This window comes from Truncatella angustata, assembly GCF_020726525.1.
Source record: "Truncatella angustata strain MPI-SDFR-AT-0073 chromosome Unknown BKA67scaffold_9, whole genome shotgun sequence".
In the NCBI taxonomy this organism is placed as follows: Eukaryota; Fungi; Ascomycota; class Sordariomycetes; order Amphisphaeriales; family Sporocadaceae; genus Truncatella; species Truncatella angustata.
Genome location: NW_025763389.1, coordinates 2495348 through 2516400, shown reverse-complemented (window position 1 = coordinate 2516400; position 21053 = coordinate 2495348). Strand labels below are relative to the sequence as shown.

The 21053-nt window shown below is 50.9% G+C and overlaps 9 protein-coding genes across 9 annotated transcripts; 3 read left to right on the top strand and 6 right to left on the bottom strand.

Annotated features, from left to right (window-relative positions):
- Window positions 1–716: 716 nt before the first annotated feature.
- On the top strand, window positions 717–2970 carry BKA67DRAFT_431853 (uncharacterized protein). Its single transcript, XM_046096873.1, has 2 exons — window positions 717–2726; window positions 2954–2970. The coding sequence occupies exon 1, from the start codon at window positions 896–898 to the stop codon at window positions 2720–2722; it is 1827 nt and encodes a 608-aa protein (XP_045953807.1). The 5' UTR covers window positions 717–895; the 3' UTR covers window positions 2723–2726; window positions 2954–2970.
- A 622-nt stretch (window positions 2971–3592) lies between these two features.
- BKA67DRAFT_663625 (uncharacterized protein) lies at window positions 3593–5016 on the bottom strand (the record flags this gene model as incomplete). Its single annotated transcript, XM_046108213.1, has 3 exons — window positions 3593–3735; window positions 3794–4807; window positions 4863–5016. The coding sequence occupies 3 exons, from the start codon at window positions 5014–5016 to the stop codon at window positions 3593–3595; spliced, it is 1311 nt and encodes a 436-aa protein (XP_045953806.1).
- Window positions 5017–6398: 1382 nt separating this feature from the next.
- On the bottom strand, window positions 6399–7150 carry BKA67DRAFT_663624 (acyl-CoA N-acyltransferase; the record flags this gene model as incomplete). Its single annotated transcript, XM_046108212.1, has 2 exons — window positions 6399–6652; window positions 6721–7150. The coding sequence occupies 2 exons, from the start codon at window positions 7148–7150 to the stop codon at window positions 6399–6401; spliced, it is 684 nt and encodes a 227-aa protein (XP_045953805.1).
- A 973-nt stretch (window positions 7151–8123) lies between these two features.
- BKA67DRAFT_595313 (SGNH hydrolase-type esterase domain-containing protein) lies at window positions 8124–9512 on the top strand (the record flags this gene model as incomplete). Its single annotated transcript, XM_046105151.1, has 3 exons — window positions 8124–8183; window positions 8286–8798; window positions 8877–9512. 3 exons carry the CDS (start codon window positions 8124–8126, stop codon window positions 9510–9512), a joined length of 1209 nt encoding a protein of 402 aa, XP_045953804.1.
- A 206-nt stretch (window positions 9513–9718) lies between these two features.
- BKA67DRAFT_630759 (WD40-repeat-containing domain protein) lies at window positions 9719–11398 on the bottom strand. Its single transcript, XM_046105592.1, has 3 exons — window positions 11007–11398; window positions 10417–10877; window positions 9719–10353 (listed from the first exon to the last, which is right to left on the bottom strand). The coding sequence occupies exons 1-3, from the start codon at window positions 11241–11243 to the stop codon at window positions 9996–9998; spliced, it is 1056 nt and encodes a 351-aa protein (XP_045953803.1). The 5' UTR covers window positions 11244–11398; the 3' UTR covers window positions 9719–9995.
- A 2279-nt stretch (window positions 11399–13677) lies between these two features.
- Window positions 13678–15396, bottom strand: BKA67DRAFT_431670 (3-ketoacyl-CoA reductase). The gene has a single exon (XM_046096872.1). It carries the CDS (start codon window positions 14940–14942, stop codon window positions 13995–13997), a length of 948 nt encoding a protein of 315 aa, XP_045953802.1. The 5' UTR covers window positions 14943–15396; the 3' UTR covers window positions 13678–13994.
- Window positions 15397–15914: 518 nt separating this feature from the next.
- BKA67DRAFT_582232 (uncharacterized protein) lies at window positions 15915–16191 on the bottom strand. Its single transcript, XM_046103977.1, has one exon. It carries the CDS (start codon window positions 16163–16165, stop codon window positions 15941–15943), a length of 225 nt encoding a protein of 74 aa, XP_045953801.1. The 5' UTR covers window positions 16166–16191; the 3' UTR covers window positions 15915–15940.
- On the top strand, window positions 16164–17810 carry BKA67DRAFT_663620 (uncharacterized protein; the record flags this gene model as incomplete). Its single annotated transcript, XM_046108211.1, has 1 exon — window positions 16164–17810. The coding sequence occupies one exon, from the start codon at window positions 16164–16166 to the stop codon at window positions 17808–17810; it is 1647 nt and encodes a 548-aa protein (XP_045953800.1).
- A 1590-nt stretch (window positions 17811–19400) lies between these two features.
- BKA67DRAFT_524919 (G-protein beta subunit) lies at window positions 19401–20824 on the bottom strand (the record flags this gene model as incomplete). The annotated part of the gene is made up of 4 exons (XM_046098623.1): window positions 19401–19421; window positions 19475–19684; window positions 19748–20466; window positions 20695–20824. The coding sequence occupies 4 exons, from the start codon at window positions 20822–20824 to the stop codon at window positions 19401–19403; spliced, it is 1080 nt and encodes a 359-aa protein (XP_045953799.1).
- Between the last annotated feature and the right edge of the window lie 229 nt (window positions 20825–21053).

Here is a 21053-nt window from a genome sequence, read left to right as displayed (position 1 = left end):
GTGAATTTCGTGGAAACATCAACGAAAATGAGTAAATACAGAATTTTATTATTAGAACTTTACAAGCTGAGATATTATACTATTATCAATAATACTTGTAAGCGCGAAGGCCTAGGCGTCAAGCTATTTCATCTGGAGCAAACGAGCTAAAACATGGCAATTAAGCATGCCGCCCATGCATGCCGGCACAACGGCACGCCAGACCACGATAATTCACACACATATCCGGAAGCAAATTCCGAGCGATTTCGTCTCTACTGGCTCCTGCCTCGCCTGGCTTCACAATCCTTCAACCAGACTTCAGAACAGGATGCGTCATTCCGAACAAGAGCCTCATTCCCCATATCCATCGTAACGGTTTGTGGCCGGCTAATCGGCAGGCCCACTTTTGACCATAATTCCGGGGCACATCTCGAATCTAATACTAACGATCTAGTCCTTGTCGCACTTCCATGTCATGATGACGACAGAAGGCAAACTCAACCTTCCGGCTACTTGGAAATAACCAAGAAACACTGGCAACTATTTGCCGATTGAATCTCAGTCAGTGAAGAATTCAGTCTTCTGCGCCTCAATTGTGGGCGTGGCCGTAAGTCAGCGTGCGCCTGCTGTACTGCTGCCCTGTTTGTGACCTGATTTGTTGATGTCACTTTCAATAGCAGTGGGGCGAGGCAAGAGCGTGGGTATTGAAATATCAATCCTGAAAGAATGGATTCATCGGGGAGTATGACGTGCCAAGCTTAAACGACATCTAAAAGGTTGAGTATATAGAGGGGCACCCAACGTCCAACTGGTAGGTTGTAATAGTAGTTAAATCCAAACGACAACTTTATCATAACATCCCAACAATTCTATTCCAATAATTCAAGAAATATACTCTAACAATTCACACAAAATGGGAATCGGAGCAAAGATCAAGGAGGCCCTTCACAGCGACAAGGAGACTTCTCACGATTCTTCTAACACACATCAGACACCTGGATCGTACCCTTCAGAAACGGTGCCACGCACGAACGATAAGACTAGCACACATGGGAGCCAGGGACTGAACACAACGTCAGGCACGAGGACTGGAAACTCGGGAGACTATACATACGGTTCCAATACCGGCCCCACCAGCCATACAGGGACCATTGGTCAACACAAAGAGGCCGCCCACGGCCTTCACGGGTCGAAGGCAGCCAGCAACGCCGACCCACGCATTGAGCCCGGCTCTACCGGACTCGGCCACACCACCCACCAAACCGGCACTGGCACTTCTGGTGGTTATGCCGCTGGGACGACGGGTGAGGGTGTTTCCGGTCCTCATGGTTCCAGAGTAGGCAATACTCTCGATCCTCGTATTGATTCAGACCGGGATCACCGTGGTGCTCCTGGATCCGGCCTCGGCCACAACACCCACAGCACTACCACCAATACCAGCACAACGACCGGTACCCACACTGGTCCTTCCGGAGCAACCGGTGCTCCTGGCAACTATTCGGGCAGTGAGGGTGCTTACGGTCCCCACAGCTCAAGGGTTGGCAATAGCCTCGACCCGCGCGTTGATTCCGACCGTGATCACCGCGGCGCTACCGTTGGCACCAACGCTCATCACGGTCCCACTGGCACATCAACACACAACAAGCTCACCAAAGAAGCCAAGGACCCATACTGGGGTGATTCCCACCGCGCAGGAATCAACGAGCCGGGTTCTCACATTGGTGCTCACGATCGTTCGGGCCACAGCCTAGACTCGCGTCAGGTAAATGACGAGTACAACCGTACTGGAGGTGGCCATGACTATGATCCTTACCGCCATGACAGTTCAGGCGCAACATCCAACCTGCCTCACCGTCCCGTTGAGTCGAAAGTGACTCCCCGGGATCGAAAAATCCAAGAGTATGACGCCCCAACAGCTAGTTCTGACTACCAAGGTCATGGACTGGGAGCTACTGGGGCTGGCCTCGCTGGAGGAGCTGCCGCGGGGTTCGGCGCTTCCAAGTTGGCAGATCGTCACCACGAACAAGATTTGCGCGAGAACGACCCTTCGTACGGCTCTCATCACCACAGCGGCTCCCGAGGCAATGATGTCTATGGCAACACTGGGTCACGGGAGCGCACGTCTGGTGCTGGACTCGGCCTGAATGACCCTCATGCCGTTAACACTGCGACCCAGCCTGGTACTGGCGCCGGTACGAGCATGCTTGACCCGTACGGCACAAGCACCGTCTCTGGCACCAGCGGAGTCCATGCTCCAGGGCGCGGACACACCCAGAACACTACGGCCGGTCATCGCGAGGGCGAAAATGGTCCTCACAACTCTCGCGTTGCAAACAGCTTGGACCCAAGGGTCGACTCTGACCGCGATCACCGTGGTGCTCCAACAGGCTCTTCCACTGTTATCCCCAGTGGTTCCAATTATGACAACTCATATGATCACGGCCACGGTGGGCAACACGGGGCAGGCGGTGACTCGCACTTGAGACTCAGGGACTCGAGTGACCACAGCAACAACGCAGCCGGCCCTTGGAGTAGTGGCACTCAAGATAAGCACTCTGGTATCGGCGGCTCAGGATACGATCATGAGAACCCTAGCCAAGGTGCTTCTAGCGGTGCTGGTCCTGGCCACTTTGGACCCAGTCACCCGGGTGCCAAGGTCTTCCACAAGTGCCACAACTGTGGGACAGATAATGATATCTCGAAGCACTTCAGTAAAGATGCGGTATACCGGTTAGGTTAAATAAATATTCCACAGTTAGCATGAGGAATGATTAACAATAATGTAAAAACTATCATCAGTATTATTTATGATCATTTCAAGACCAATACTTCTCGCATCAGTAAATTACAAAGAAATTTGCTAACATGGACGCTGGCGGTCCTCCCGGAGTCTCGCAATTATGTATAGCGGGTGGAATAAGACTTGATCGTTCGTGGACTTGCAATTGGCAGGCCAGGGGACGGCACTAACCTGTTCTTATATCGGCAGTCGATTGAGCGAGGTCGTCTTACAACATAGACTCGTACATGTAGACAACTCGCGCTTCAACGATGTCGCGCGCAGCAACCGCGATGGGTTCGGCGACCTGTCTCGCCGTACCATTAACCTTTACTATGGAGTACTTTTTGGGAATATCGTAAGGGGAGTTGGGGTGGACAGAGTCACCCAAGCTTACGGCCAGGTTAAAGCATACAGGTAAGCGATTTTTATCCCATGCATACACACCACCAAATGGCATGAACTATAATTATTGCATTGAGTACTTACCTACCGGATTTGCTATAACCTTAGGCTAAACCCCGCTCCCCCCCCCCAAAATAAAGTATTCCTAGACTAGTCTAGACTAACCTACATCTTTGCATCGCGGCGATCCTTACAAGCCTTGTGAGAAAGACCGTCAGAAGGCTTATCAGATAATGGCTTAGACTAGGCACTGCTTAGCATCAAGTCGCAGTGCCACAAATGTATAGCAACGTTATTAGTCACATGCAGCAATGCGTTCTCGGACTCATGACAAACGAAAGAATGTTTCAAGATAGTCAGCTGGCAAAATCAAGGCAATGCTGTGCGAACCACTTGTAATTATTCTACGGGTATTAGATACCATATTTAGTGACGGTGCAGCTTGTCCTTAATCTTGTCCTTAAGGCTCTTCTTCTCCGTCGTATCTGCACCTCCAGTGCTCGTAGGGTGATCGTCGGGAGACCCTCCAGGTCCCTTTGTGGTGTGGATACCCTTCTCTTCCAAGAGTCCTACATACGCGAATTAGTTTATGCTTGGGATATGGCATATGATGCGAATGTAACTTACGGTCAGCTTCTCTGCCGGCGCCAGCATTGGTAACGTCGAAATTACCACCATCAGCGGCGAGGCCTGTGCTCTTGATGTACTTCTCGCCAGTTCCCTCACCGTGGCTGGCGGCATGTGGGTCATTCGGGTCGTCAGACTCGGCAGCCTTTGCCTTGGACTTATCGCCAGATGATGTCGTGACACCGGTGTTACCTGCATCACCACCGTGCTCTCTAGCGACGTCGACCAGAGGCTTGGGGCCAGGTCCAAGTTCTTGGCCCTTGTTGGGGCCGCTTGTGGTATCGTCAACATCAGTGGGGTTGTTCTTAGGGTTGGTTTGAGGATTTGAAGGGTCGCGAGTGTCGTTCTGGCCCTTGGATGTGTCGGCGGGTGTGTCGTGTGCCTTCCTCTCTGTGTACTTGTTATCGGGGACACTACTAGATTCGGCGGCCGTGCCAGTATTCTTTGCGAAACTGGCACTGTCACTGTGGCCGGTAGTCGAGCTAGTGGTGTTGCTGTTACCGACGGTGCGACTACCGTCACGGTCGCTGTCAACCCTTGGGTCGAGTTCGTTCGCGACCTTGGAGTCGTGGGGGCCATGGGAACCTTCGGTGGTGCCAGTTGTTCGGGAGCTGTGCCCGCTCAATGGGTGTGGCTCACCAGCGACTGTTGTAGCACTGGATCCAGGAACCCCGGATGTTGTGGACCCAGATGTGTGGTGGTCGTGTGTGGGAATACCGCCAAGGGCGCCGGAGGAATGGTTGCCTCCGGTAGAGCCAGCAGTGCGGCTACCATCGCGGTCGCTGTCTACGGTTGGGTCCGCGGCGTTGGCAACTCTTGAGCTGTGAGGGCCGTGAGTGCCTTCGGCGGTACCAGAAGAGCCGTGGGTCGCGGATCTGTCGGGGATTCCGGAGGAGAGGCCACCAACAGAAGCACCTCCTGTTCCATGGCTTGTGGAGTCGCCGGTGGAAGATAGACCGGTTGTGGGTGTACCGGTGGCAGAGTGACCGGTTGTGCTAGTGGTGGAGCCGGGCTCTGCGGAACGTTAGCCAACTGCACAAGACACATCTATACGCGATGCAAGCCTCACCCTCGAGATTGCCCTTGTCATATGGCTCGCCGACGGACGTGTTGCCTCGCTGGCCAGAGACGGGCTCCGTGCCTGTGGTGGTGCTGCCGGTGCTGGTGTTTTCGCCCCAAACAGCGTTCGCCGCAGCTTTGGCGATGTTGTTGACAGTCTCCATGTTGACGGGGGTGGCTCTGAATGTAAATGGGCAAATGTAGGTGTGGTGAAATGGGTGAACGCGATGGTCTTTCTTGGTTGCGGGTCGCTTGGCGGCTTGGTCAGAAGCTAGGTATCACTGGTGTTCTTTGGGTATAATATGGGAAATGAAGAGCCAAGATGTGACAAGAGTTAACGGCGAGGTCTTGGAAGTTATTTATGAGGGGCTTGTATCACGTTTCAAGGGAGAGTGACGTCTTCCCGATGGCGTACGGTAAAGTACAGTGCTTCGTAGTATGCATCCATGTGCCAGCCGATGGACTTGGAAGCGACAGCGCTAGTCTAACTTGGCCATGAAGTGGACAGGAAACAGCCTCTACTACGGGGCTCCGTGGCCTTTGAATCCTTCCATTGGATATTTCATTGCAGAGGGCGCGAATGACGAGCTTCTGTGGCTTTGTTTCCAAGACTTGGTAGTAAAACCACAGGCTAAGCGGCGGCCTCTCTTCCTTGGTTCCTGGGGGTGGAACTCAGTTGCTAGCCAACCTTCCCCACCATGGTAATGCATCAGACATGACGGGGTGCTCGTCCCGTACCTTGAATCACCGATCCAGCCCCGTGTTTGTGCGGGTCCGTCCATCCAGCGCATTCACGAACAGGTCTTTTGATCTGGACTGCTGAATGAGGCATTACACTCGCAAGCGGGGGCCAGAAATATGACTGCTGCGTGCGAGGTTACAGAGGTACTCACTTTGAGCTGCGTTGCGCAAGGTGGGGCACCGTGTTCTATAATATGAAATATGACGTATAGCGGGGTCGCAAGCGAATCGACGTCACCACGATTTGGAGTAGAGCAGGATAGATACCACGGCGATTGGAGAGAGACACGCCATTGGAAATGCAATGAATAAAAGCTTCGAAGCTGCTTCCAAGGCCCAATCCAGCCCTGCCAGGCTGTCAAGTTAATCGGCCGTCAAAGCATTATGACGCAGAGGAGCTCCAGCTATCACCTGATTCAAACCAGGCCGACCATAAGCTCCTTGGCCAGAAACGCGTTTTTCAAAGGTGCCATGGTACTGTCGGTTGTACAGCTGTGACATGTTGAGGCCAATTGCTTCTGCATTCGTTGCGACCCGAGCTCTCGACAAGTACATTCTCGGACTTTTCATATTCGAGCAGAATACTACCGAGTACTTCGATCTAGACTAAGCAAAGTTGACCGATCATATGTGGCAGTAGACTACTACATGTGGATCACTATACTGCATCAAGTACCCACATCCGCTGCATCAGCAGAACAGTAGTATGAACCCTCATTCATTGACTATACGATCGTCGTACTTGACAAGTCAGGTGAGAGCCAATTCTTGGTGTTTTCAATCAACTATACTGTTCAGACCTAACTTAATGTTGCTTCCGTGCCTTCCTTTCCATGAAATAATTTGCGTATTCTCCTTGACCGCCCCAGGGAGTATCGTCTATGATGAGTGATTCTAAAATCTCGAATCCCATTCTCTTGTACACGCCGAGGCCAGCCTTATAAGCGACCATGAAAACGTCAATCCCCAGCCTGTCGGACTCGGCGAGACTAGCCTCCATCAACAGAGTGGCGATTCCTTGGCCACGGTACGCGGGCTGGACGGCGAGGAATTCGAGTTCTGAAAATATCATCAGCCAATCAATTTCGGCTTACGACCGTCTGCAGCAGAAAGTTGCATAGGCTTACCCATATAGTCCCTGCTCCTATACTTGGCCAAAATAGGCTCTAACGGCTCGTCAATATCCTCAGCGTGAGAGCGAAATGTCCAATTAGCACTAGCAGTCTGCTTGTCGAACTGTTTCCTCTGTTCGGCAGTCACATCGGGAGGTTGCGCATCAAGCCATTCTCCAGAAAGCCTGTCTGGGAGAAGAAACCGAATATAGCCTACAACTGTGCCAGTCTCGACCTCAACCGCCTTCAAATGTCGCTTATGGACTCTGTCAGTGAGAACTGTGTTCGGCCAACGCAGTGCACACGCCTCTATCACCTCCTCCAGAGTCCGATCCTCAGGCCAGACGAGTCTCCACGTAGAATCGGTCCAGAAGGCTGACATGTTGTTGCGTGCTACTCCGGCACTATCTTCGACGGTACACCTTTCGATCTTGTAAGTGGGCATCTTGAAGGCAAGCGATTTCTAAGAACATGTTTCTCATTGGACAATTCGATACTGAGGCAACAAGGCAGCTCTCAGTCCTTGGCTGTTACCCGCAAGGCATCTTATATCATTGCGTTAATGCATCGTTTCCCCCATGTACACCTAGTGTAGCTCTCTCGTATATATCTGGCCTCTATAATAGAAGGTGACTCACCGGGAGCTGTCCCTCGGACTCGCCCCGTTTCCCGAAGCCCCTGACCTCCAGGCAGCCAATCAACAAGCCCTGATAACACTTGGTCCATTCTAATTTGCAGGTTATACAGAGTTGACCTCCCCTTGCAGGTATAGTTTATAGTAGTGGTGAGGCACCCATAAAACATTTGTTGTGGTAGGCTTCAAATCTGCCAGTTTGAGGACATTTGACGTCGCTGATTTCGGGGCAGAACGAGCACGCCATGACTGGAATACGACTAGACCGCTCATTTTAAGCGAGAAACCTCGACTCGGGCTTACAATCAAAATCGGGAGATTACCCACAATATTTTGAGTTCAAATTCTTCTAAGGAACGAACACTCTCTAAATTGGTTCCAAACTTGAACGAGTCTGAGATACAAAATACTGCGAACCACCGAGTTATGGTAAAGATGATGGAGGCATGTGCCTTAACCTTATTTAGGAAGTAGTGTCATCCCCCATATCTTCAAGTCCCAATCATGTGCATAGCTTAGGTATACATAGCGGGCCGTTGGTCTCACGTGAGAGGCAGCGTAAATCTACATATGCAATTATTCCAGCATGTGGCCGAAGGATTGGCTAGCCGCTCCCTAGTCTGACCAACACCATCCGGTCAACAGGCACGCGCCGCAGCCTGCCTCTTTTCTCTGTTTGAGCGCGGCGATACAAATTTTATGAAGTTGCTCAAATCCTGGATGACTGAGCATTGAAATCGCATTACATTCATGCTATCTTTATACGTTCTGCCAAGACCCGACCATGCGCAGCGGAAGCTTCGTCTTGGCTATAGCCTCGGCCTGTCTGGCCGCCCAGGCATCTGTGCTCGGAACCTCCTGGCGGCTGCGTCAGCCCTCGGATGATGCGCCACAGCAGCAGCAGCAACATCCCTTGAAATCCGAACAGGAGCAACGGGAAAGCCAGCCATGGCTCGCTTCATTCTCACCTGCGCCCTCGTCGCAGAGGCTGCGACCGCTCACAGGGTTCGTAGCTCTGGGCGATTCTTATAGCGCTGGGATCGGCACTGGCGTGGACGGGGCCGAGAACGATTGCCGGCAGGGAGCGCATGCCTATCCAGCCATCATCGCCAAAGAGTTTGCTGCCTCGCAAGGCGGACCGAACGCCACCTTCTTCCAGTTTCTGTCGTGCACCGGGGCGACGACCCACGAGCTCTTGGCCGGTAACGCTGAGAGTCAAATGGATGCTCTGAACGGCTCCTTGCCAGTGGATTTCGCCCTCTTGTCCGTAGGTGGAAATGATCTTGGCTTTTTTGAGGTCATGAACGCGTGCATCTTCCGGTTTTATAACTTTTACTCGGGTACGTGTGAGTCCGCCTTACAGCATGCACAGGAGAGATTGAACGGGGACGAGTTTGAGGAGAGCCTGTTCATCGTGATCTTACAACTCTTGGACAAAGTGAGATGGGAGAAGAAGCCAGTAGGTTGACCGTGGATTTCTTAAATTTTGTTATAAATCTTTTTATGGGTGAATGATGTGACTTACAAAGTACTTCAGTGGTTTCTGATCACCGTCACCGGTTATGCACGTTTCTTCAACGAGCAGACAGAGGAATGCAATGATATGAGTCTCGGTGTCTGGTGGAGAGGCCCGAAGTTGAAGAAAGAACTGCGTGTCAGAATGAATGCAATGGTCCAAGCCGTCAATGAGAAGATCGAAAACACCGTCGCCAAGATTAACTCGCAGTTCGTAAAGACAAAGGTGCTGTTTGTGAATTATGACACAAATTTCGAGGGGCATCGGTTCTGCGAACCTGGTGTACAGGAACCTGACTACCAAAGAGATGATACATATTTCTTCCTTGTCGGAGGGCCGGACAACGCACGGAACGAGACACAGGCGAAGCAGGCCACGCAGAGTGCGACGGTTCCGCCTCATTCTGAACTTGTCGACCCGCATACGTGTTTAGAGCCGGCTCAGCGATCTGGCGATTGGGGCAAGCTCGCTCTTTGCTACATGGCCATATCAAAGGCGAAAGATCCCACCTTGAGGTTTGCCAGCGGAGATATCACAGCAGAGAATTCTATGTGGTATGTGCCAACCTATTATGGAAAGACATTTCATCCTCGAACACTGGGACACGAGAAGATGCGAAGCAAAGTCTACGAAACTTGGCATGACTTAGGGTTATGATATGTCCCAGCTTGAATGACCGTGAAAGTATCATGGCGCAAATTTTCGGAGCGCGCGAAACATCAAGCAACGACTAAAGGAGTTCTTTCACAGCTTCGCATCTCGTTTGACTTCTATGAGACAATAATATAGCGTTCCTGGAGGAATGGTCTTCTTACAGTCGGGGTCACGGCGTCATGGGTTGGAATTCAGTTGGCTTTTAATGTATACCCTTTGCATTTGATTTGTTTTGTGTAATAGTTCCTAGTCCTTAGATATGCTCTACATGAGCGCGTTTCCTCCTATGGTATCCTTTAGATCGCCCGACCTAAATCCGTCTTCGTGTCCCCTAATTATTGGGGGACTAACATATACCAGACCAAGACAAATGAGATCCCCCGTGATACAAGATTGCCAATTTAGCGCATGTCCTAGACACTTCGAGCCAATTTCTTTCCTCTTCTTCTCCAGGCCAATTTGTCAGGCGATCTAATCCATCATTGCCTATCTCTTCACGCTTTTCGGTTTCACATCTTCTTCCGTAACCGCATGCAGCATAAGCTTGTTTGGATAGTTGGGGGTGTTTGAGGCACAACCCTGACTCCAATCATAGCCTACAGCATAAGCAAACATGGTGCCGTCACGGTTGAAACTGGAGGTAGTGATAGAACCACCAACATCGGGGTAAGCCTTCAGTCGCGCATGGGCGACACGATCCCAGAAGTGGAACATGCCGTCCGAGCCAACTGTGCTGAAACTCGTATCGTAGACCGGGTGGAACTGCACGTCGTTGACGGCGTATACCTGGGTCACCTTCTTGGCGTCCTGTGATCCGCGGTGACAGCGGAATGTGAAGTTGATGCTGGTTTTCTCGTCAGATCTACGTTGCTCCTGACGTACTGGTAACAAAACTTGAGCGGCCTACTTATGCGTGTCCCGCTCCGCAGTCGTGTTGATTCCACACCTACCCTCAATGCTCACCGTAGCCCAGCCCCTGCCGTCAGGAAAGGCGGCCACGGCTTTCGTCTGATGCTTGAGGGGAGATTCCAAAGTGCGGGCAAAAGCCGTGGGGTTTGCTAGATCCACCAGATGGATTTTGCATCCTGCCGTGCCCGCCACTAGTAACTGCGCCTTCGAATCCATGGCATAAACACGCTCGAGGCAGGTGAGAGTGATTACTGGGTTTTGCTGCCGGATATCCCAGAACTTGATTGTCTTATCCCAGGATCCCGTCGCAATGATTGGTCCAGCAGAGTTGGGCACGTCTACGAACCGCACTGAGCGGATCGGTGCATTGTGCGTGCCAACTGTAAGTTGCTGGCCATATTGACAGTCTAGCAGGTGTGCTTTTCTGTCGGCTCCTCCGGCGAGGACCATTTTTCCGTCCTAAATAGTCAATATTTCATAACATATCGCAAACTTAAGATATCCAACTTACCTAGTTGGGGGAAATTGGTTTCTTTGTCTTCTTTCGATACGAGAGATGCTGTGGGGTTAGAAAACTCATGAACTTACCTTGGCCCAATCGCAGCTGAACAGGGGGCCCTCTGCGTTGAGCATCGCGACGCCATTTGTCAGCCCATTTGACGCGACATCGTAGACACGTACCTTTCCGTCCCAGGAAGCCGCTGCGAGATGGTTTGCGGTCGGCGACCACGAGACGGAGGAAATCGTGTCTTCGGCGTCTGCCGGTAGGATGACATCTGACGCCAATGCGGTCGTTGTTGGTCCAACAAGGCTGGAGAACGCCATGGCTGCTGTACTTGAGCAAAGAATGTGGAAGGAATAATGAAATCTAAGCGGTGTATGTAAGGAGATAAAAGTTGGAGCATTGCGGTGGAGGGCTGAAGAACGACTTATTGCGGACGCACAGGCCCCATTTGTCAGCCGCAGGGTAACTCAAGGCAGCAACGCATTCCTAGCAAAAACGTGCACTCTCCCCTTGGTGCTACGTTTGTTGAGATAGACTCTGTGCTCAATCGTGTGCATTGTCTCCCGGACCTTTTGGTTGGTGGTTTTTTGACACAAAAATATTGGTTTACAATAATGACCATGGCGACCTGGACAAATAAGCATTACTCCTCGAGACAGCAAGCTGGAGGGAAATGATACTCTACTCGAAATTTGCTAAATGAACGTAGCTTTCACGTTGAAAATGCTGAAAGTCGCAGACTCGTGAATCAACGTTAGGATAAGCTCCTCCAACTACCATCCATGTCTTACCACTTAGTCAGTCATATTAGGACAACCACGAACCATAGCTCTCAATAACATTCCCATTCGTGGTAAAGGCTTTGCTAGTTCTGGTATGAGGTCTTCGACTCTTGAACTCGACTTCTTAAAGCTATTTCCTCAAAGGTTTCACTTGACGTCTATATAGTAGTCCACTAAAACGTCATGCGGTTATCTACAAGGCTTTATGCTAACAGTTGCATGGCGCCTGTGATTGTTTAGTAATTGTCTCTCGGCAGTGTGGATTTGGGTCTCTTTGTGAAGTTTGGGCTAGAGCGACTGTCTGCTTCACTACAAATATCTGGGCATGGAAGCCTGTCACCCTGCTTAGGAGCCTGGGCTACGGGTTATTGGGAGGCTAATACTGCTCTTCTCCTGGACAGGGCGACTTCTTAATCTCCCAAATTACTGAAAGCTCCGCAATGGTGATGTTGATACTCTTCTGTGTCTTCCATTCTGACAAGCCACGTCGAGATAGAACGATCAATGGTCCCTTTGACACACACTCTGGGTCTTGCTACCGGGCTTGAGTTAGATGGGTAGATGTCTACTCGTAGCGGATAATTTCTGAAGGTACAGCGTAAACAAATGGAGTACAAACTGTAAGGGAGTAGAGTGATCCTTATGTAATGTTGGGTGAGCAAAAGGAGGTTCCACTTGAAACCACGCCTTCTGATAGTGTTGCAACTCTTGAGTGGTGAATCATGCTTGCCTTGGGCCATTGAAACTAATCATCATGAGTTATTTGGACTACAGCACACATGGTTGAATTAAGCCACGTTTAGGGGTTCTATGTGTCGCTTACGTGTAAGTGACGATTCTGCAGAGATTTATCTTATTACGAGTGCTGTACGGTGATGTTTACCTGTTAACAGGCTAATCTAGAGAACTAGTGAGCTGCCAAATGTGTGGTTGCATGAGTTTCGGTGGTGGCTGTGAAGAATGCTGAATCAGGGTGACTCACGCAATAGTTGCAGCGAATATCTCAATTTGAAGTAGCCTGCTGAGAATGCTCAGAGCTTGATAGAATAGCACGTTGAAGGTGGGCACAAATCCAATCTTGACATCCATATCCTCAATATGTTGAAGGATTGCCATGGTTGATACGGGCATAGAAGGTGCCAACAAGGTGCCAACGACGTGGGCGTCGCTGGTTATTGGCAGGGTGTATAGATGTGAGTAATGCAGTACAGTACTATCGTTCAAGACTGTGAGCGTTAGGACATGAAAGTATATCGTTAATTAAGAAGTACTTACAGTACTCATCGAGCTTCTGTCTGATATGGAGAGCACAGTCCCACGGCTTAGTATTAGTGCTAAATTTCGGGTGGCTCAGTAACGACCAGCTCCAGTCAGTATCCAAAAAAAAAAAAAAAAAAAACCTTCCCAGACGCAAGGTCTTCTTGACATTCAACTAGTCTAGAGCATATTCTCATGGTGGAATAAATCAGCCTACATATGCAAAACGTTTAGTAAAGCTAGGCTGTCGTATTTTCCGCACTATGCCGCATCTTATTTTGGTCCAGAAATCTGCAAGTTACAGGTAACCTTTCAGATCTATAGCTATTAGATGAGGATGTTCCATCACTGTTTTGGGTGCTGGATAATAAGAACGCGCTAGACACAGGTCCTAAAGGATAAGGGAAGCATTGCATTCTTGAAAGAACCGGACCTGCCGTCATGCAGTTCCCACTGACTAGGACTATACCATTGTGCATTTCAAGTCCGTATACACCTCAGGACAATGGCGGCTCGGGGGTGGCAAGAAGGGCGCATGAATAGCAGAGACGGGATAGAGGCACTAGCCGAACACAAAGCGCAAACCGCTAACTGGCTTTAATTGTATCAATAGGAAGCAAACTATCGCTGAGAACCTCGATCGCCTTGGCTGTGGTTTTCCGAAGTTTCACAACATGTAACCACGTGCCACACTGATACACAAGGCTCAAATATCTGTATTAGGATTAATGTGAGTGTGGCCAAACTTGAGACACGCAGCACTTACGCCATGTGCATAATTCAGTAAGTAAATATCGGTTCATATCATATTATACAGCTGTGGCCCATGAACTCAGAAACTTCTTTTCGCTTCTGGGATAGATCCGTATAGAGCTGGAAAGGTTTTATAAAAAAATTCTCCCCGATTTCCCATCTCGGATCGGTAATCGGGGTATCCGGGGAACGGGAAAGGTCTGCCACTCCGAGAAACAAGAGACAACCTATTCGGTGTATTTTTCCACTATGAAGTGTTGACATTGATCGTTTGGGAAATTACATAACCTTCTGCTTGCGGTGCAACTCAGAAGCTTTCTTCTTGTCCTCAAAGGTTTTCAATAACAGTTTCTGAGACAACCAATGCGGCAGTGATTCAATAAATCCGATCTGAATGGCATGTGGCCAAAATGGAACACACTCAACCCATTGTCTATTGACAGCGCGTCCCGCTCGATCCAACATGACCTTCGCATACTCTCTTGCCGCGGGTGTTCCGGGAGTCAGCCCCGCGACGTTGGATTGCGATTGAACATCACCTGGCACAACAGCCAGTATATCTACCGGTACACGAGCAGCTGCCATTTCTCGTGACAGTGCCTTGCTCCAAGAAATGATGAAACCTTTGCAGCCAGAATATGGCACGATGCCAGGAATACCCATTCGCGCCGCCGAGCTCACATTTATAATCAGAGACGGGCCATTTCGAGACAGCTGTGGGAGAAAGGCGCGCGTGACTTGGGCCAGGAAGCGTGCATTGATGGTCAGCGATCGGTCTAGCTCCTCGCCAGAGTAGTCCACCAGGTCCCGAATCTGTGGCACCTTTATAGGAAAGCCGCCCACATTGTTGACGAGAACTGTCAACGGAAGAGTAGAGATATCACTAGCGGCTTTCTCTATCTCGTCTGAAGTTGCCGAGGTTGCATCCATAACAGCAAACAGAACTTCGGATTTGGGACTTTCGGCCTGGATGAGCGCGCCTGCCTCAGCTAGTTCATGGCGCAGGTGTCCGAGCAGGACTATGTTGAAACCTCTGATGGCGAGTTCCTGCGCGGTCCCCAAGCCAATGCCGGCGGATGAGCCAGTGACAAGCGCCCATGGCTTCTCGTCGACTTTACGCCATCTATCGAGGGAGATGTTGGGAAGCAAATAGAAGGATATGTGGCTAATGAGCCTATAGCAGATATATGATACTGATATAGCTCCGATATAATGCAGTGCATCCATGACGATATTCTGCTGGCCGATCCTCAAGAGCTCAAAGAGAGAGAAACATGATTGCTACTGGGAGAAGGTTGCAGTTGCTGGGAGACCATTTACAGCCTTTGCGTTACAGTATGGCGGGGGTTGAAGCCGCCGGCATTATTAGTCTAGACTAACCTAACCGTGACTGTCTATTCCCCATGCTTACGGGCAGTGCAGCTCGGCATGGATCTGAGCAGGGTGAGCGGTGCTTTGCAAGTAAGCACTCTTCTCCTCCACCTAAATATTCCAAAGCGCGATAAAAAGGAATTCTTGTAGAAATGTGCAGTGTCTTTTCAAAGATGATGTACTTAGCACTTCACTCACGGCTTTATCTGCCAAGATCTAATAGCATGTGGTGCCCTGCCGTTAAATACCGTACAACATATCATAGGGACAGCAGTTAGATAAAATAACTCTTGATTGCCGGATGATCAACATGAAATCTCCCATTTGTGCGTTGTGGTTTAAGAGTAGGAGGCTATGGTTTTCTTTGGCAGGACTAAATGGGTATCACGTGATGTCGCGTCTGCTTGATGCTTGATGCTTGAAGCTTTCGCATCAAGCGCGTCTTTCCATCTTCAACCGATTATATTCAATTTTCTTGCCACGAAACACGACGAGCTGTTTGTTACCCTCTTCTACTTGGAAGGCCCAAATTTTTTTGAGCAGTTGCCTATCTGAAGCTCCTGCGAAAGAACGTAAGGCACAGAAGCTGCCTGATCGCAATATTCTTTGCCACCCCACCTGATTGCTCAGCACCTGTTGCGTTCGTCAGACGACTCTTCGAGCGCATTTGATCGCTTTGTCTGCGAAAAGCTCACACAACCTTGGTGGAATGGGTTCGAAAAGAAAAAGGCAAGCGAGGCTGACATTTGAGCCTACTGGAGATGCCAAAGCCTCCTCCGACTCGCGGTTTTCACCCGCCAATATCAGGTATTCCGGTTCATCCCAGGCCAGATCGTCACCTTCTCTCCCGAAAATCACTGTGCGACCTTCAAGCTCGAAAAAGGGTCAGATATCAATCCAAGGCTCACTAGGTATGTAGCGTCTGCCACGTGGTACAATTTTCCCCGTATCGTCAATGAACCTTTCCACCACTGGGCATGATCCCTGTTAAAGCCAGCCATCCCCCTGGGTGACGTCTTGCATCTAAGTCGTGAAATCCACAGTACTATTACTCCTGCTGACACTGAAGTAGCAAACATGAAGCCAGCGCTCCGTAGTAGTCAAGCAAGTCCTTCATCGTCAAGAAAGACTGCCTCGGTGTCTTTCATGCCCAGGTCGCAAAGGAACAGGGTGGACACCGATTCGTCAGACGAAGAAGCTGTTGATGAGGCCCCGGACAACCGTGGAGACGACAGTGATGACGATGACGAAATTCTACCCATCCCTAGTCTAGCTCCACCGCCCACATCGTCCCAGTCTGTCTCGAGCCGTCTGAAGCGTGCGGTCATATCAGATGATGAAGATGACGAAGATGATCTGCCGGTCGTACCAAGCTCCTCAAGAAGAAGACGCGCTGAGGTGATCGAGCTAGACTCCAATTCCGAATCTGACGTCTCACCGGCGAAAAAGAGGAAGACTGTGCATGGGTCCATACTTTCTTCGAGCCCAGAGATGAATAGACCGTCCACTCAAACTCCGGCACGAAGATTGATGCGCAAGGGCCAGCCGTCTTCGTCTCCAACCAAGCGCCACAGGGGTCATCGCACTGAGAAGCAGAAGAACATGGAACTCCTCAGGCGGCGTCGTGCCGGAGAGAAGATTGGCCAGCTAACATCATCGGAATCCGAATCTGGGGACGATAAGAAGGGCCTTTACGACACCGATAGTGACGACGCGTTGCAGGTTCTCGAAGAATTTCCTGATGACGAAGACGATGAGGAGGAGCAAGACGGTGCCCTTCAGGAAGACGATGTCGAGGTGGATGAGGACGAGCCTACATCTGCACGCAAATCCAAGAGCGCCAAGAACTTTGTAAAGCAGGAAAGAATCGAGAGAGGCGGCGACAGTAACAGCGAAGACGACGGCCTCGACGACTTTGTGGTGGAGGACGACGATGGCCCGATTGGTGCCCCCGCCAACCTCGACATTCCTATCGAGTTTACTGCACAGGCGCGCCTGCCCCTAAAGGAGCAGTTCCCATTCGTCGTCGAGTGGCTGATCCACAACAAGATCAACCCAGCTTTCGACCGGAAGGACGACACCTACACGCACGCGTGGCGCAAGCTGGACGACGAGGTCCGGGGCCTAGCTTCTTCCAAGTTCGTATCGTCGGTCTGGAAGGTCGAGTTCTACCGCACGCTGAAGGCGCGGCCCAAGCTCGAGGCGTTCGATGTGGGCAAGATCGACTCGGATCTCTACGGCACCTGCGAGGCCTGCGGAAGGAGCGGCCATCCCGCGACCTGGAAGATCATGATGCAGGGCCGGCCCTATCACAAGGACACGCTGGACGAGGTGGAATCCGACTCCGAAGACTCCGACGAATCCGACGCTTCGGGACGGGTATCCATCGACACGCAGGGCAACTCGCTGCCGCCGCAGACCAGGGAGTGGTCCGTCGGCTCCACGTGCAGCAGCAACGCCGAGACGGCGCACAGCCTGATGCACTGGAAGTACGCCCTCAAGGAGTGGGTCGAGGACCGCCTCGAGATGGACGGTCACATGAAGGCCGCCAAGCTCAAGGAGCGCGAGAAGATGAAGCCCAAGAAGAGGCGCCAGGCTGCCAACGACATCGTGGACAAGTGGCAGGAGGCCGGGGTGGTGGCCTCGCTATTCAATGACTTCAAATCCGTGTTGCAGGGCGCCCGCGACAAGAGCACGAGCGGACGTGGACGGCGGTGGAAATAAACACATCACCGGGGTACTTGGCTTCGTATTGTGGGGGGACAAGGGAAAGTCTGGACAGCGGTCCATTTACGAGTAATGATTGCCTAGGTACAAACGCCTCGCCGTGTCATTGTTTATGATCACGGGGACGAAAGCAAGTTCACGGCGAGAGATAACCCCGTCTAGTAATTACAGAGTGTTCACAATGCTATCCCCACCAAAGTCGATCTGCTGAAGCACATAAAGCTATGCATCGCAAGTCCGAGACGTCCAAGAAGCACAATGTCTGATACCACCCCTTAGGCGTCTCGGTCCTGCAATAGCATACTCTTTGTCGGTTGAACTTCTACCTGTCCTTTTCTTCTTCTTTTTCCTGCCACCATCACCTTTCTGGGTTCCTCATGTCACATGCTCAGTACGAGTAGTTGTCTGCTTAATTCCTAGTTGACACAATAGTTCTGCTCGAGGTTAATGTATGAATCATCTTTCCCCAAATTGCAGGAGAGAAAGGTGAGACACAACTATGACAATTTTTGAGCATCCAGCGTTACTATATTGGGGCAACTAATGGAGGGTTTGTAGTATACCGCGCCCCCTTTTTTCTTCTTCATAAGTCTCCTTCCTCTCTTCTGCTTCTTCCTGATTCCTACATGTCCTACTCCGTCACAAACGCAAAACCCAAAACGCAAAATGCCCCCTATGTCGTTATTCCACGACCGAGAAAGATGTAAGATCAAGAGAGGAAGAGAGACAAAGGAGACGGAAATATCCCGGAATGAAGTCATATTTCCCCGCGCCTCAAAATGCTCGTTGGTTTCTGTCATCCATATTTGATGAAGAATGACTGCTATTCGTTTCCTCAGCCCTCAGATTTTTAATCTTATCCACATATCAGAGTAAAACATATCTCTGGCTCCATCTACCAGAACGAGATCGGGGTGTCAAGTAACGCAAGAAGAAACAAAAACAAAACAAAAAGACAACAAATCAAACAGAGGCTGATAACGTTTTGAGTGTAAATGGTCCGAGGGGTATGGACAGGTTCTAGTAGACAGCGGCAATTCTGCCGGTTGTGCTTTTCCGAGAAGCCGGTGGTTCCAGGACAAGGCCGGCTAATCTAGAAGCACATCTAGGAGGTCCTGACGTGCGTCATGCACCTCCCTGTCGCGGTCGCAAGAAACTCCCGTGACGCTTCAAGTAGGAGGGCAATCAAGCAAGGCCCAGTCCGATTCGAGGTAATACAGCTGCGACGGGGCGGGGTGCGACGAAGCAGGAAACGGAGACTGCGGCAGTTATGTCGAGAAGTGGTGACGGGTATTATTCTCCATCTCAACGCACGACCGGTAGTAGATTAGGTGGGTTCGGGCGAATATCGGGTATGTGTATCAAAGAAAAATGGTATTGCGAAAGAGGCTGTCGTGACTTCGTCCTGGGTACGCCTTCTCTTGGATATTACAAGGGCGTATCAGATCAGGGTGAAATTAGTGCAAAATAACCATTCCAAGAAGGGTGAGAGATGGCGCTCCAGTAACGTGCTCAGTGGGGGCTTTCGCCAGACATTGTACTCTTGAGGATCGCCTTTGCCTTCAAGTCGTGGTCGTTTGAGCTTGTTTAGTATGCCCAGATTTTGAGCTGCCAACATAGGTTAGTCTTGTCCCGATGGAACCCATGCAATCAAGACTTACGACCGAATCCCAAGAACCTGTGCACAAGCTGATACCGTCGTTGCTAACACCCAAGCAGCTGACGCGGTTCTCGTGGCCCACAAGAGAGCCGACCTTTTCGCCACGGGTGATATCCCAGACTTTGCACTCGAAATCATCGTAACCAGCGAAAAGAAGACGGCCGGAGACGGAGGTGGCAACCGATGTGATACCACACAGGATAGATTCAGACTGTTCTTCAGTAAGTAAGACGATCAAAATGGGCGCGGGGCAGGACAAGGTAGCAGCACTTACGCCGTAGAGGTTAAGCTCCCTGTCCGCACGGATATCGAAGAGCCTGCAGGTGGCGTCGTCGGAACCTGTAACGAAGGAGTGGCCATCAGGGAAGAACTGGATGGCGTTAATGTCAGACTCATGACCGGCAAAAGTCTGCACGGCCTTGCCGGCACGGATATCCCATAGCTTGGCGAATGCATCGCAAGCACCAGAAATGAAGGTGTTCTGGTTTGTGGGGTTTAGACTGATGCTCATGACATCGCCCAGGTGATCGGCAAACTCCATGACCTTGGTGCCTGTCTCGATGTCCCACTTCATACAGGTCATGTCACCAGACGAGGTCAGAATGCTACGGTCGTTGATGAATCTACAGCACGAGAGGTATCCGGCGTGGCCGGACAGCTCACGAGCGACTCGGGTCGGCCCGTCGCGGTTCTGGTTGAGGTTGTAGATGGAGCAGATGTTGTCCAGACCGCCACAGGCAACATAGTTTCCGCTCGGTGCGTATGCGCAAGTCATGACCCATGAGGATCGCAGAGGAATTGCGTGGACCTTGTTGGTTGTGTAGGCGTCCCAGATGATCAGCTTGCCGTCCTGCGACGCGGATACAAGATGTCTTCGGTCGGTCGACCAGTGCATAGCATAGATCTTGGCCAGATGGCCCTTCAACGTCCTCTTGGTCTTCATCAACTGATTCTTGGGTATCGAGTCGTGGGATTGCTGCGACACAGCACGTACTGGTGAGAAAGAGAGAGGGTGTCAGTGTCTCGAGTCGTCACCAAGAGAGCGCCACCAGATCTTTAATAGATAGGTGGATGGGCAGATAGAGAAGGATAGGACGAGACGGAACGAGACGGCGTCGTTTTCTCCAGGCAATTGGTGCAGGATGGCACGACATGGTTGCTCATGACTTTTTTCTTTGATGGTTTTTTTTTTATACACATCTTTTTTGATAGTTTACTTACGAGTGGTATCGGCGAGCTCGTCCTTCTTCCTCTTGATCCTGTCCTTCAGGGTCTCAGCCTCGCGACGCGCCTGCTGAATGCGCGCCTGCATCGCCTCAGGCGACACATCGTTCTGCCGTTGAGAGTCCATGGCAATTGAGGAGATCGGGATGAGGTGGACTCGGTCTGTCTGTCTGTCTGTCCAGTGCCGGTGGGAAAAGGAAGTTAAGGAGAGTTGATGTGTGCGTTGCGATGCTGAACGACAACGACCGGGTCGGGGGGCTCGTTGGGTGGACAGCAGCGAATTGATGGATGTGTGGAGAGGACACCGAAGGAAAAAAGGGAAAAAGGTGTGGTTGAAGTTGGATAGACAGCAGTTG